This window comes from Dama dama, chromosome 10, assembly GCF_033118175.1.
Source record: "Dama dama isolate Ldn47 chromosome 10, ASM3311817v1, whole genome shotgun sequence".
NCBI classification, from domain to species: domain Eukaryota; kingdom Metazoa; phylum Chordata; class Mammalia; order Artiodactyla; family Cervidae; genus Dama; species Dama dama.
The window spans coordinates 37,265,175-37,281,671 of record NC_083690.1 but is presented as its reverse complement, the minus strand read 5'-3'; the positions used below and the strand labels follow the sequence as shown (position 1 = coordinate 37,281,671).

At 41.3% G+C, this 16,497-nt stretch overlaps 1 protein-coding gene and 1 non-coding gene across 4 annotated transcripts in view; both read left to right on the top strand.

Annotated features, from left to right (window-relative positions):
- LOC133063810 (cytochrome P450 3A24) overlaps positions 1 to 2,628 on the top strand; it is an 84,045-nt gene extending 81,417 nt beyond the window's left edge. For all 3 annotated transcript variants that reach the window (XM_061153639.1, XM_061153636.1, XM_061153638.1), the window contains exon 13: positions 2,441 to 2,628. In XM_061153639.1, the coding sequence (XP_061009622.1) occupies positions 2,441 to 2,536 (96 nt within the window). In that variant the 3' untranslated portion in view covers positions 2,537 to 2,628. The remainder of the gene's footprint in view (positions 1 to 2,440) is intronic.
- Positions 2,629 to 13,720: 11,092 nt separating this feature from the next.
- LOC133064104 (U6 spliceosomal RNA) lies at positions 13,721 to 13,827 on the top strand. The gene has a single exon (XR_009694578.1). It is a non-coding gene; the product is annotated as a U6 spliceosomal RNA (small nuclear RNA).
- The last annotated feature ends 2,670 nt before the right edge of the window (positions 13,828 to 16,497 follow it).

The following is a 16,497-nucleotide window of genomic DNA, read 5'->3' as shown; positions in this document are numbered from 1 at the left end:
GGAAGGCTTCCCACAGCCCCTCACCTGCCAGGGATCCTGCTGCCATCCAGCTGGGCCCCCTTTACATTCTAACAATGACTGTGTGTGTCCTTCCTGTCCACCCTCCAGTCCGTTCTCCCCCTTCGAGTTCCAGTTCAGTCCCGAGCCCCTCCAAGCAGCCTGCCCGTCCAGGCCAGAGCCCACTCTCCCCTCTGCTGTGTTTACAGGCACCGCAGGCTGGCATCATGTGTCATACCACCTAACAATACTTTGTCCCTGAACCATCCAGTTTGGTTCCTTTGTTTCCTTTGCACCTAACAAGGTCTTTAACTCTGTCCCCTCATTTTATTCCTTCCATAAATGCCCAGTGGTGCCTTGATGTCATCAGGCAAATGTTTAAGGAGTGACTTGCAGTTGATTAGAGCTCTTGGACACAAATATGGAACAGTTTGAACTTTAAAAATTTAACAGATGTCATTTGTGTGCTTGCTTGTTTTACGTGTGTCTGTGTGTCTATCTGCAGGGAAAATGCATACTATTTGAAAGTTTTTTTTTTTTTTAGTTTTATTTATTTATTTATTATTATTATTATTTTTTTTTTGGTCATACATTGATATGAATCAGCCATAGATTTACACGTATTCCCCATCCCGATCCCCCCTCCCACCTCCCTCTCCACCCGATCCCTCTGGGTCTTCCCAGTGCACCAGGTCCGAGCACTTGTCTCATGCATCCCACCTGGGCTGGTGATCTGTTTCACCATAGATAGTATACATGCTGTTCTTTTGAAATATCCCACCCTCAGATTCTCCCACAGAGTTCAAAAGTCTGTTCTGTATTTCTGTGCCTCTTTTTCTGTTTTGCATATAGGGTTATCGTTACCATCTTTCTAAATTCCATATATATGTGTTAGTATGCTGTAATGTTCTTTATCTTTCTGGCTTACTTCACTCTGTATAAGGGGCTCCAGTTTCATCCATCTCATTAGGACTGGTTCAAATGAATTCTTTTTAACGGCTGAGTAATATTCCATGGTGTATATGTGCCAGAGCTTCCTTATCCATTCATCTGCTGATGGGCATCTAGGTTGCTTCCATGTCCTGGCTATTATAAACAGTGCTGCGATGAACATTGGGGTGCACGTGTCTCTTTCAGATCTGGTTTCCTCAGTGTGTATTATTTATTTATTTTTTTACTTTACAATATTGTATTGGTTTTGCCATATATTGACATGAATCCGCCGTGGGTGTACAATTTGTTGCAGTTATAGCAAGACCTGGAATCACTCTCTGAGGCACACACAGAACAGTTGGCATTGATTCATCTCAAGCATAACCCTAAAATAAGGCTTATTTCTAGGAGTCATACGTTTAATAAGCCACTGCTCCCTTTGAGTAGCTTTCTCAGGGAAGAGGAGGATAAAGGAGTTTCCATTTTAATTGCAGGCATCTGTGTCGGCGTTCTGTAAGTGTGTACATACAGGGGACTCAGCCCTGAGAGAAAGGGGGCCTTGGGAACACCTGGGAAGGGCAGATGCCCCTGGCAAGCTCCACCCAGTACCCCATGGGCTGGGGCTTCTCCCTCCACAGCTCTTTGCTTGTCCTTCAGTCAGCTGAGGTTAGAAGGTCACTCTCTTGGTTCCCCCAACACAGAAACAGTGACTGGGTGAGAAAGGGGCTAAAAATCTCAGACAAACCGCTGTAGGTCATCAGAACTTCACCATTTGCCCTGCACTTGGAACCAGGGGATGTTTAAAAAAACAGGCATAATGCTTCATAGACATAGTGCTCAACTGATATTTTGTGCAATGAATGCTTTCACTATCTAGTCTTGACATAACTTTTAGAGTAAATATAGAGAATCAAAGATAAAGAAGGGAAACTGGATGAAAGTGATCAAAAGGTACAAACTTCTGGTTATAGATAAATAAGTATTAGAACTATTGTGTAAAACATGATGATTATAGTTGACATTTTTATATAGTACAAGACAGTAGATCCTAAAAGTTCTCATGAGAGGAAAACAGTATTTTTTATTTTTCTATCTCCTATGAGTTGATGGATGTTAACTAAACTTACTGTGGTAGTAATTTCACATCTATGTAAGTCAAATGTTTATACTGTTGATCATTTATATCTCAGTAAAAGAGGAATTAAAACAGTTTTTTTAAGGTGAATAGTAAGGGAGTAATAGACATGACTTTATGCCCATGTATTTTATAACACAAGTTAAATAGACCAATTTTCTGAAAGTCATAAAGTGTTAAAGTTTAATCAAGGAAACATTGACAGCCTGTCTTCCCTATAGCTATTAAACACATTGAATTTTAGTTAAAAAAATCAAATATACATGATGTATAGCTTGTATATTTTTGTAAAGCTTTATTGTCTGTAATGTGTCTTGCCTATTTTGCTTCTGTTGTTGGCAGCACTTCATTCATTGGTTCTCTTAACTGTTGCAGATCCCCTTGAAAATAAACAGTCAAGGAATTATAAGACCGGAAAAACCCATTGTTCTGAAGGTTGTGCTCAGAGATGAGACCATAAGTGGAGCTTGACTTCCCCTAAGAACCTGGGCTTTGTTCTTCAAGGAGCTGTGTCCCAGAATTTCAGGGAACTTGATTTACTTTGTGATAAAACTCAGAAATAAAGATGGGCTTCATCTACTGTACTTGCTGGATGACTAGAGTATCTGCACATTCGTTTAGCTTTCTCAGTGTCTGTGTGGTGTTATATGTTGTGTAACATGAAAGAGGCAACTAATGAGGGCAAGATACATACACTCAGCTTATCTGATTCTCAAAGGACCATCTCCACCCATCCCCAGTTGGTAACATCTACTCCTTCAGAGCACTGATCAAGAAAGAAAAGTGTCTCATCAGTTTTATCAGCAAATTAACGAAGACAAGAATTATTGTGGTGACTAAAGTTCTGACATTTTTTAAATAAATCAGAGGTTTTATTTTATATATTTCAAACCAAATATTTCATTGAGGAACTCTGTAAACATCTCTTTACAAAAGTGTTATCTGATGCCATCCTGTGCTTTAGGGTAATATGTACAACTAAATCAAGGATAACCAGTGACTAAACACTTGGGCATCACAATTCCTGTGGGTGGGGCCTTTTTCAAAACTGCTGTTTGTTATATTACATAGGCAAGAATTAATCCATAGTGTTTTGCTCATTTCTTAGAAAGTATGAAAGTGAAAGTTGCTCAGTTGTGTCCGACTCTTTGTGACCCCATGGACTATATAGTTCATGGAATTCTCCAGGCCAGAATAATGGAATGTGTAGCCTTTCCCTTCTCCAGGGGATTTTCCCAACCCAGGGATTGTTCCCAGGTCTCCTGCATTTCAGGCGGATTCTTTACCAGCTAAACCACAAGGGAAGCCTATAATACTAGAGTGGGTAGCCTGTCCCTTCTGAAGTGGATCTTCCTGACCCAGTAATTGAACCAGGGTCTCCTGAATTGCAGGTGGATTCTATACCAACTGAGCTATCTTTCATGGTTTAAATCTACTTTTTGGGGGCACATATTTTCTGAAACAACAGCCACACATATGTTATTAGTTTTGATTAAAAGTTTTCATTTCATCTCCCCTGATATTTTTTGGAGGCAGGAAATAGGTTTTTTTGAACTGTCTTTGTTTTCCACCCTCAGTTGCCAACTGTCTTAACATAATGAATGTGGAATAAAAGATGGTTGATTGATCAGTTGATTGGGGAGAAAGGCTAAAATCACTGGTAAGTTTCAGTTGATATCAGAAGCTACATACAGCCTTTCCTTTCCCTTTTCTGCCCCTTCCATCCACAATCCCTTCCTTGCTAGGTTTTCCTAGATAGTCCAGTCCTAAAGCCATTGGGGGAGCACAGAAGGCAGATAGCCTTACCCTTCAGGGTGTGGGCAGAGAAGGGGGACTCAGTGGCTTCATGTTGGAGATTGAGGGGGGACAGTGTCCACAGGAGCCAGCATGGGTGTGGGTGTCCAGGCAGGGAGCAAAGAGTGTCTGCTCAGAAGAGTGGTCTGGCCAGGGCCGTTCAGTTCAGTTCAGTCACTCAGTCATGCCCGATTCTTTGTGACCCCATGAGCTGCAGCACGCCAGGCCCCCCTGTCCAACACCAACTCCTGGAGCCCACCCAAACTCATGTCCATTGAGTCAGTGATGCCATCCAACCATCTCACCCTCTGTCTTCCCCTTCTCCTCCTGCCCTCAACCTTTCCCAACATCAGGGTCTTTTCAAACGAGTCAGCTCTTCGCACCAGGTGGCCAAAGTATTGGAGTTTCAGCTTTAACATCATACCTTCCAATGAACACCCAGGACTGATCTCCTTTAGGATGGACTGGTTGGATCTCCTTGCAGTCCAAGGGACTCTCAAGATTCTTCTCCAACACCACAGTTCAAAAGCATCCAGAGCCTAAATAGGGTGTGGAGAACCATGGAGGGAGAGGAGGATATTAGGGGTGGAAAGAGACTAAGTGGCAATAGCTACACAAAGGGAGGTTGATTAAGCAAGTTAAACATATTATGGATAATGGAAGACAGGTTTTTCCCTGTTAAGAGAAGGCAGTCCCTGGTCCAGGAAAGGGGAAACCAGAAGAAACCCCGTGGAGTCAGAGATTGAAACTGCATGTATCAGTGTACATCCTTGCTTTCCTTTGTAGACAGATGATAGCTAGTTAGTTGGATGATATACTACAGATAGACAGGTGATATAGATAGATGACAATATAGATAATGTGTGTCTGTGTGGTAGGTGGGGGAAGGTAGGGTTGGAGGTCCTGCTCAGGGCTCTGAGGTCATACAGCTGGGCAGACCCCCCTAGCCCCAGTTAGATTCCAGGAAATAATGTCCTGAACATTTATGACTCAGTGGCTCCTCACACAGCAGGTGGAAAAGAAGGCATTTAAACATAATTAGAAGGAAAAAGGTGAAGATTCAGAGTCAGCAAACTCCCAGCCTTTGATTTATTTTTCAACTACAACTTGAACTCATGTCTCCTTTTGCTAAGAAACAACACAGTTCATAACTTGTGCTTACTCTTTTTATTTTTTAATTATTTGTTTTAATTGGAAGCTAATTACTGTACAATATTGTAGTGTTTTTTTCCCCCATACATCGACATGAATCAGCCATGGGTGTACATGTGTTCCCTATCGTGAACCCCCCTCCCACCTCCCTCCCCATCCCATCCCTCAGGGTCATCCCAGTGCACCAGCCCTGAGCACCCTGTCTCGTGCATCGAACCTGCACTGGTGAGCTGTTTCACATATGATAATATACATGTTTCAATGCTATTCTCTCAAATCATTCCACCCTCACCTCCTGCAGAGTCCAAAAGGCTGTTCTTTACATCTGTGTCTCTTTTGCTTTCTTGCATATAGGGTCATCATTACCATCTTTCTAAATTCCATATATATGTGTTAATATACTGTGTTGGTGTTTTTTCACTCTGTGTAATAGGCTCCAGTTTCATCCACCTCATTAGAACTGATTCAAATACATCCTTTTTAATAGCTGAGTAATATTTCATTGTGTATATGTATGACAGATTTCTTATCCATTCATCTGCAAATTGACATTTAGGTTGCTTCCATGTCCTGGCTATTGTAAACAGTGATGCGATGAACATTGGGGTACGTGTGTCTCTTTCAATTCTGGTTTTGTTCATGTGTATGCCCAGCAGTGGGATTGCTGGGTCATATGGCAGTTCTTTTTTTTTTTTTCCCATTTATTTTTATTAGTTGGAGGCTAATTAATTTACAATATTGTAGTGGTTTTTGTCACACATTGACATGAATCAGCCATGGATTTACATGTGTTCCCCATCCTGAACCCCCCTCCCACCTCCCTCCCCATCCCATCCCTCTGGGTCATCCCAGTGCACCATCCCTGAGCACTTGTCTCATGCATCCAATCTGGACTGGTGATCTGTTTCACACTTGATAATATTTATGTTTTGATGCTGTTCTCTCAGATCCTCCCACCCTTACCTTCTCCCATAGAGTCCAAAAGTCTGTTCTATACATCTGTGTCTCTTGTTCTGTCTTGCATATGGGGTTATCGTTACCATCTTTCTAAATTCCATATATATGTGTTAGTATACTGTATTGGTCTTTATCTTTCTGGCTGACTTCGCTCTGTATAATGGGCTCCCGTTTCATCCATCTTATTAGAACTGATTCAAATGTATTTTTTTAATGGCTGAGTAATATTCCATTGTGTATATGTACCACAGCTTTCTTATCCATTTGTCTGCTGATGGGCATCTAGGGTGCTTCCATGTCCTGGCTATTATAAACAGTGCTGCGATGAACATTGGGGTACATGTGTCTCTTTCAGACCTGGTTTCCTTGGTGTGTATGCCCAGGAGTGGGATTGCTGGGTCATATGAAAGTCCTATTTTCAGTTTTTTAAGGAATCTCCACACTGTTCTCCATAGCGGCTGTACTAGTTTGCATTCCCACCAACAGTGTAAGAGGGTTCCCTTTTCTCCACACCCTCTCCAGCATTTATTGCTTGTAGACTTTTGGATAACAGGATATGGCAGTTCTATTTCCAGTTTTTTAAGGAATCTCCACACTGTTCTCTGTAGTGGCTGTACTAGTTTGCATTCCCACCAACAGTGTAAGAGGGTTCCCTTTTCTCTGTACACTCTCCAGCGATTATTGCTTGTAGACTTTTTGATTGCAGCCATTCTGACCTGTGTGAGATGGTACATCATTGTGGTTTTGATTTGTATTTCTCTGATAATGAGTGATTTTGAGCATCTTTTCATGTGTTTGTTAGCCATCTGTATGTCTTCTTTGGAGAAATGTCTGTTTAGTTCTTTGGCCCATTTTTTTTTTTGATTGGGTCGTTTATTTTTCTAGAATGGAGCTGCAGGAGCTGCTTGTATATTTTGGGGATTAATTCTTTGTCAGTTGCTTCATTTGCTATTATTTTCTCCCACTCTGAAGGGGCTGTCTTTTCACCTTGCTTATAGTTTCCTTCACTGTGCAAAAGCTTTTAAGTTTAATTAGGTCTTATTTGTTTATTTTTGCTTTCATTTCTGTTACTCTGGGAGGTGGGTCATAGAGGATCCTGCTGTGATTTATGTCAGAGAGTATTTGCCTTTGTTTTCCTCTAGGAGTTTTATAGTTTCTGGTCTTACATTTAGATCTTTAATGCATTTTGAGTTTATTTTTGTGTATGGTGTTAAAAGTGTTCTAATTTCATTCTTTTACAAATGGTTGACCAGTTTTCCCAGCACCACTTGTTAAAGAGATTGTCTTTTCCCCATTGTATATTCTTGCCTCCTTTGTCAAAGATAAGGTGTCCATAGGTGTGTTAATATTTCTCTGGGCTTTCTATTTTGTTCCATTGATCTGTATTTTTTTCTTTGTGCTAGTACCATACTGTCTTGATGACTGTAGCTTTGTAGTATAGTCTGAAGTCAGACAGGTTGATTCCTCCAGTTCCGTTCTTCTTTCTCAAGATTGCTTTGGCTTTTCGAGGTTTTTTATATTTCCAGACAAATTGTGAAATTATTTGTTGTAGGTCTCTGAAAAATACCATTGGTAGCTTGATAGGGATTGCATTGAACCTATAGATTGGCTTGGGTGGTATACTCATTTTCACTATATTGATTATTCCTATCCACAAACATGGTATATTTCTCTATGTATTTGTGTCCTCTTTGATTTCTTTCATCAGTGTTTTATACTTTTCTATATATAGGTCTTTTGTTTCTTTAGGTAGATTTATTCCTAAGTATTTTATTCTTTTCATTGCAATGGTGAATGAAATTGTTTCCTCAATTTCTCTTTCTGTTCTCTCATTGTTAGTGTATAGGAATGCAAGGGATTTCTGTGTGTTAATTTTATATCCTGCAACTTTACTATATTCATTGATTAGGTCTAGTAATTTTTCAGTGGCATCTTTAGGGTTTTCTATGTAGAGGATCATGTAATCTGCAATCAGTGAGAGTTTTACTTCTTCTTTTCCAATCTGGATTCCTTTTATTTCTTTTTCTTCTCTGATTGCTGTGGCTGAAACTTCCAAAACTATGTTGAATAGTAGTGGTGAGAGTGGGCACCCTTGTCTTGTTCCTGATTTTAGGGGAAATGCTTTCAATTTTTCACCATTGAGGATAATGTTTGCTGAGGGTTTGTCATATATAGCTTTTATTATGTTGAGGTATGTTCCTTCTATGCCTGCTTTCTGGAGGTTTTTTATCATAAATGGATGTTGAATTTTGTAAAAGGCTTTCTCTGCATCTATTGAGAAAATCATATGGTTTTTATCTTTCAATTTGTTAAAGTGGTGTATCACATTGATTGATTTGTGATTGTTGAAGAATCCTTGCATCCCTGGGATAAAGCCCACTTGGTCATGATGTATGGTCCTTTTAATATGTTGTTGGATTCTGTTTGCTAGAATTTTGTTAAGGATTTTTGCATCTATGTTCATCAGTGATATTGGCCTGTTCAGTTCAGTTCAGTTGCTCAGTCGCGTCTGACTCCTTGCGACCCCATGAAACGCAGGACGCCAGGCCTCCCTGTCCATCACCAACTCTCGGAGTCCACCCAAACCCATGTCCATCGAGTCGGTGATGCCATACAACCATCTCATCCTCTGTCATCCCCTTCTCCTCCTGCCCTGAATCTTTCCCAGCATCAGGGTCTTTTCCAATCAGTCAGCTCTTCTCATCAGGTGGCCAAAGTATTGGAGTTTCAGCATCAGCATCAGTCCTTCCAGTGAACACCCAGAACTGATCTCCTTTAGGATGGACTGGTTGGATCTCCTTGCAGCCCAAGGGACTCTCAAGAGTCTTTTCCAACACCATAGTTCAAAAGCATCAATTCTTCGGTGCTCAGCTTTCTTTATAGTCCAACTCTCACATCCATACATGGCTACTGGAAAAACCATAGCCTTGACTAGATGGACCTTTGTTGGCAAAGTAATGTCTCTGCTTTTTAATATGCTGTCTAGGTTGGTCAAAACTTTCCTTCCAAGGAGTAAGCGTCTTTTAATTTCATGGCTGCAGTCACCATCTGCAGTGATTTTGGAGCCCCCCAAAATAAAGTCAGCCACTGTTTCCCCATCTATCTACCATGAAGTGATGGGACTTGATGCCATGATCTTAGTTTTCTGAATGTTGAGCTTTAAGCCAACTTTTTCACTCTCCTCTTTCACTTTCATCAAGAGGCTCTTCAGTTCTTCCTACTCTCTGCCTTAACGGTGGTGTCATCTGCATATCTGAGGTTATTGATATTTCTCCCAGCAATCTTGATTCCAGCTTGTGCTTCCTCCAGCACAGCATTTCTCATGATGTACTCTGCATATAAGTTAAATAAGCAGGGTGACAATATACAGCCTTGACGTACGCCTTTTCCTATTTGGAACCAGTCTGTTGGTCCATGTCCAGTTCTAACTATTGCTTCCTGACCTGCATACAGGTTTCTCAAGAGGTGGGTCAGGTGGTCTGGTATGCCCATCTCTTTCAGAATTTTCCACAGTTTATTGTGATCCACACAGTCGAAGGCTTTGCCGTAGTCAATAAAGCAGAAATAGATGTTTTTCTGGAACTCTCTTGCTTTTTCAATGATCCAGCGGATGTTGGCAATTTGATCTCTGGTTTCTCTGCCTTTTCTTCCTTTTTTTTTTTTTTCTTCTTCTCTGCCTTTTCTAAAACCAGCTTGAACATCTAGAAGTTCACAGTTCACGTATTGCTGAAGCCTGGCTTGGAGAATTTTGAGCATTACCTTACTAGTGTGTGAGATGAGTGCAATTGTGCAGTAGTTTGAGCATTCTTTGGCATTGCCTTTCTTAGGGATTGGAATGAAAACGGACCTTTTCCAGTCCTGTGGCCACTGCTGAGTTTTCCAAATTTGCTGGCATATTGAGAGCAGTACTTTCACAGCATCATCTTTCAGGATTTGAAATAGCTCCACTGGAATTCCATCACCTCCACTAGCTTTGTTCATAGTGATGCTTCCTAAGACCCACTTGACTTCACATTCCAGGATGTCTGGCTCTAGATGAGTGAAGACACCATTGTGATTTTTTTGTGGCATCTTTGTCTGGTGTTGGTATTAGGGTGATGGTGGCCTCATAGAATGAGTTTGGAAGTTTACCTTCCTCTGCAATTTCCTGGAATAGTTTGAGTAGGGTAGGTGTTTTGCTCTTCTCTAAATTTTTGGTAGAATTCAGCTGTGAAGCCATCTGGTCCTGGGCTTTTGTTTCCTGGAAGATTTATGATTGCAGTTTCAATTTCTGTGCTTTTGATGAGTCTGTTAAGATTCTCTATTTCTTCCTGATTCAGTTTTGGAAGGTTATACTTTTCTAAGAATTTGTCCATTTCTTCCAAGTTGTCCATTTTATTGGCACATCATTGCTGATAGTATTCTCTTTTGATCCTTTGTATTTCTGTGTTGTCTGTTGTGATTTCTCCATTTTCACTTATAATTTTGTTGATTTGATTCTTCTCCCTTTTTTTCTTGGTGAGTCTGGCTAATGGTTTGTCTATTTTATTTATCTTCTCAAAGAACCAGCTTTTACCTTTGTTGATTTTTGCTATGGTCTCCTTTGTTCCTTTTTCATTTATTTCTGCCCTAATATTTATGATTTCTGTCCTTCTACTAACCCTGGGGTTCTTAATTTCTGTTTCTAGTTGCTTTAGGTGTAGAGTTAAGTTATTTATTTGATTTTCCTCTTGTTTCCTGAGGTAAGCTTGTATTGCTATGAACCTTCCCCTTAGCACTGATTTTACTGAATCCCATAGGTTTTGGGTTGTCATGTTTTCCTTTTCATTCGTTTCTATGCATATTTTGATTTTTTTTTATTATTTTCTGTGATTTGTTGGTTATTCAGAAGCGTGTTGTTTAGCCACCATATGTTTGTATTTTTAATAGTTTTTTTTCCCCCTGTAGTTGACATCTAATCTTACCGCATTGTGATCAGAAAGGATGCTTGGAATGATTTCAGTTTTTTTGAATTTACCAAGGCTATATTTATGGCCCAGGATGTGATCTATCCTGGAGAAAGTTCTGTGTGCACTTGAGAAAAAGGTGAAATTCATTGTTTTAGGGTGAAATGTCCTATAGATATCAATTAGGTCTAGCTGGTCCATTGTATCATTTAAAGTTTGTGTTTCCTTGTTAATTTTCTGTTTAGTTGATCTATCCATAGGTGTGAGTGGGGTAGTAACATCTCCCACTATTATTGTGTTACTGTTAATTTCCCCTTTCAATGTATGGCAAAAACCACTACAATATAGTAAAGTAATTAGCCCCCAACTAATAAAAATAAATGAAAAAAAAATTTCCCCTTTCATACTTGTTAGCATTTGCCTTACATATATTGTGGTGCTCCTCTGTTGGGTGCATATATGTTTATAATTGTTTTATCTTCTTCTTGGATTGATCCTTTGATTATTATGTAGTTTCCTTCGTTGTCTCTTTTCACAGCCTTTATTTCAGTGTCTATTTTATCTGCTATGTGTATTGCTACTCCTGCTTTCTTTTGGTCTCCATTTGCATGAAATATCTTTTCCCAGCCCTTCACTTTCAGTTTGTATGTGTCCCTTGTTTTGAGGTGGGTCTCTTGTAGGCAGCATATATAGGGGTCTTGTTTTTGTATCCATTCAACCAGTCTTTGTCTTCTGATCATAAGAGACTACTATCAGCAACTATATGCCAATAAAATGGACAACTTGGAAGAAATGGACAAATTCTTAGAAAACTACAACTTTCCAAAACTGAACCAGGAAGAAATAGAAAATCTTAACAGACCCATCACAAGCACGGAAGTTGAAACTGTAATTTGTGCCCTTCCCAGGCCTGAGCAGCTCAGGCGACCAGGTGCTTGGGGAGTGCACTCTCCCCAGGTGGGCAGTACATCTTATTATGTCCCTGGTCCCATCTGTTCCCTAGGTGCTCAGCACAAGTGCCGTCTCGGGTGTGCCATGTGTTTCCTCTTGGGAGCTGATCTCTGGCTGCGGCCCTCCTGCTGGATGTCAACCGTCCAGGATCCCAGGAAGACTTGGTTAGAAACTGGGAGCCTGCTCTCAGTTTGGTAGAGGATGTTGTCTCTGGACTCGAGATTGCCTCTTACCTTCCGGCTCTGGCTATCGCACGCCTGCCTCTCTGCCTTCGGTGGGGGATGGGCGGGTCTGCAGCCAGCTAGCTCTCCTCTGTTAATTCGCTCAGTCCTTTGTTCTGTGAGCGGGCCAGCAGTGCCTTAGGTTAGAGCTTTTCATGGGAAAGTTCTCTCTCTTTCTCTCTCTTTTTTTTCTCTATCTCTGGCTATCCCACAGTTTCTGTTGCTATCTCATGCTAGCTCCCTCAGATTGTCCTCAGGGCATTCAGTCCCAGTCCTTACCCTAAGCAATGGAGCCCGCGCCTCCCTGTTTAGCCCCTGCTTGCTGGTGGCAGATGCAAGCATCTGGGCTACTTCTCCACTGGGAATTGTGGTTAGGCATGTAATCTGTGGGTTTTGTTTGTTTGTTTGTTTTTCTCTCTCCTGGTTATGTTGCCCTCTGAGATTCCAAAACTCCCCACAGATCTGCTGGTGAGCGGGTTTCCTGGTGTTTGGAAACTTCTCCTCCTTCACTATTCCCTCCCTTGGACGGGTCTCCATCCCTAACTCTTTTGTCTCTCTTTTTATCTTTTATATTCGAAGAGAATGGGCTGCCTTTTGGGGTGCCTGGTGTCCTCTGCCAGCATTCAGAAGTCGTTTTGTGGAATTTGCTCATCGTTCAAATATTCTTTTGATGAATTTGTGGGGAAGAAAGTGGTCTCCCCTTCCTATTCCTCTGCCATCTTAGGACCGCCCTCTTGTGCTTACTCTATAATGTTTGCCCTTTTTGGCTACTACTTAAACTCATATGAGCTCATGTGAGTGAACATTTCTAGAGGGTTTGCTAAGGATCAGGTGTGTGATGGACAAGGTCACATGTTCTCTTCCTCCAGTGACACCAGGACTCTGACCTGCAGGTTCAGGCCCCAAGCCCCTCAGGTCACAGATCAGGGTCTGGTCTGATCTGCGTTCCTGTAGGAAGGGAAAGACATAATTATTAACCCTCATTCGACAGATCAGGCAACTGAGGCTGAGCAGGTTTAAATAACCCACCTAGGGCCTGCACATCAGTCACATTCTATGGATGCCTTCTAGGCAGCTGTGTACACAGTAGAGAGAATAGGTGTCCCAGGAGCCCAGAGAAGCCCCAGGGACCTGGTGGACAAGGTTCCCAACCATACCCTTTGCTTGCCCTCTCTGCCTCTGGCAAATTCTCACAGACTATTAACTAACATTGGGAGCACAAAGTCAAATCCCAGAAATTTTACTATGTCACAACCACTGGGATGGCTATTTTTTTTAAAAGGGAAAACGAAAGTGTTGGTGAGGATGTAGAGGAAATGTGGAAACCTCAGCTGGTGCTGGTGAGGATGTATAAGTACAGCCACTATGTGAAACAGCTTGGCAGCTCCTCAGTCGTTGAGCATAGAATTACCAGCAATTGCACTCCTGGGTAGATGCCTAAGCGAACTGAACACAAATTCTCAAACAAAGACATACACCTGCTTGTTTATAACACCACTCTCCACAATAGCTGAAGGGCAGAAATAAGGCAAACCAGTGGATGAATGGATAAACAGACCATGATGTATCCATATAGTAGTTGTTTCTTCAGTCATCAAAGATGTGAAATATTAATAATGGTACAAGAGAGATTAACTTTTAAAATGCATAAATGTGTGCTCGCTTCAGCAGCACATATACTAAAATTAGAATGATACAGAGAACATTAGCATGGCCCCTGCGCAAGGATGACACGCAAATTCGTGAAGCGTTCCATATTTTTAAACAGACATTTCTCCAAAGGAGACATACAGATGGCTAACAAACACATGAAAAGATGCTCAACATCACTCATTATCAGAGAAATGCAAATCAAAACCACAATGAGGTACCATAACACACCAGTCAGGATGGCTGCTATCCAAAAGTCTACAAGCAATAAATGCTGGAGAGGGTGTGGAGAAAAGGGAACCCTCTTACACTGTTGGTGGGAATGCAAACTAGTACAGCCACTATGGAGAGCAGTATGGAGATTTCTTAAAAAACTGGAAATAGAACTGCCATATGACCCAGCAATCCCACTGCTGGGCATACACACTGAGGAAACCAGATCTGAAAGAAACACGTACACCCCAATGTTCATCGCAGCACTGTTTATAATAGCCAGGACATGGAAGCAACCTAGATGCCCATCAGCAGATGAATGGATAAGGAAGCTATGGTACATATACACCATGGAATATTACTCAGCCATTAAAAAGAATTCATTTGAATCAGTTCTAATGAGATGGATGAAACTGGAGCCCATTATACAGAATGAAGTAAGCCAGAAAGATAAAGACCAATACAGTATACTAACACATATATATGGAATTTAGAAAGATGGTAATGATAACCCTATATGCAAAACAGAAAAAGAGACACAGAAGTACAGAACAGAATTTTGGACTCTGTGGGAGAAGGCAAGGGTGGGATGTTTCGAGAGAACAGCATCGAAACATGTATATTATCTAGGGTGAAACAGATCACCAGTCCAGGTTGGATGCATGAGACAAGTGCTCGGGCCTGGTACACTGGGAAGACCCAGAGGGATCGGGTGGAGAGGGAGGTGGGAGGGGGGATCGGGATGGGGAATACATGTAAATCCATGGCTGATTCATGTCAATGTATGACAAAAACCACTACAATATTGTAAATTAATTAGCCTCCAACTAATAAAAATAAATGGAAAAAATAAAATAAAATGCATAAATGTAAGAATTCACACACAAGAGATAAGAAAGCCTTCCTCAGCAATCAGTGCAGAGAAATAGAGGAAAACAACAGAATGGGAAAGACTAGAGATCTCTTCAAGAAAATTAGAGATACCAAGGGAACATTTCATGCAAAGAGGGTTCGATAAAGGACAGAAATGGTATGGACCTAACAGAAGCAGAAGATATTAAGAAGAGGTGGCAAGAATACACAGAAGAACTCTACAAAAAAGATCTTCATGACCCAGGGAATCATGATGGTGTGATCACTCACCTAGAGCCGGACATCCTGGAATGTGAAGTCAGGTGGGCCTTAGAAAGCATCACTATGAAAAAAAAAAAAAAAAAAGAAAGCATCACTGTGAACAAAGCTAGTGGAGTTGATGAAATTCCAGTTGAGCTATTTCAAATCATAAAAGATGGTGCTGTGAAAGTGCTGCTGTCAATATGCCAGCAAATTTGGAAAACTCAGCAGTGGCCACAGGACTGGAAAAGGTCCGTTTTCATTCCAATCCCTAAGAAAGGCAATGCCAAAGAATGCTCAAACTACCGCACAATTGCACTCATCTCACATGCTGGTAAAGTAATGCTCAAAATTCTCCAAGCCAGGCTTCAGCAATATGTGAACTGTGAACTTCCAGACGTTCAAGCTGGTTTTAGAAAAGGCAGAGAAACCAGAGATCAAATTGCCAACATCCGCTGGATCATCGAAAAAGCAAGAGAGTTCCAGAAAAACATCTATTTCTGCTTTATTGACTATGCCAAAGCCTTTGATTGTGTGGATCACAATAAACTGTGGAAAATTCTGAAAGAGATGGGAATACCAGACCACCTAACCCATCTCTTGGGAAACCTGTATGCAGGTCAGGAAGCAATAGTTAGAACTGGACATGGAACAACAGACTGGTTTCAAGTAGGAAAAGGAGTACATCAAGGCTGTGTATTGTCACCCTGCTTATTTAACTTATAGGCAGAGTACATCATGAGAAATGCTGTGCTGGAGGAAGCACAAGCTGGAATCAAGATTGCTGGGAGAAATATCAATAACCTCAGATATGCAGATGACACCACCCTTATGGCAGAAAGTAGGAAGAACTGAAGAGCCTCTTGATGAAAGTGAAAGAGGAGAGTGAAAAAGTTGGCTTAAAGCTCAACATTCAGAAAACTAAGATCATGGCATCTGGTCCCATCACTTCATAGCAGATAGATGGGGAAACAGTGGAAACAGTGGCTGACTTTATTTTGGGGGGCTCCAAAATCACTGCAGATGGTGACTGCAGCCATGAAATTAAAAGACACTTACTCCTTGGAAGGAAAGTTATGACCAACCTAGACAGCATATTAAAAAGCAGAGACATTATTATGCCAACAAAGGTCCATCTAATCAAGGCTATGGTTTTTCCAGTGGTCATGTATGGATGTGAGAGTTGGACTGTGAAGAAAGCTGAGTGCCAAAGAATTGATGCTTTTGAACTATGGTGTTGGAGAAGACTCTTGAGAGTCCCTTGGGCTGCAAGGAGATCCAACCAGTCCATCCTAAAGGAGATCAGTTCTGGGTGTTCATTGGAAGGACTGATGCTGATGCTGAAACTCCAATACTTTGGCCACCTGATGAGAAGAGCTGACTTACTGGAAAAGACCCTGCTGCTGGGAAAGATTGAGGGCAGGAGGAGAAGGGGATGACAGAGGATGATATGGTT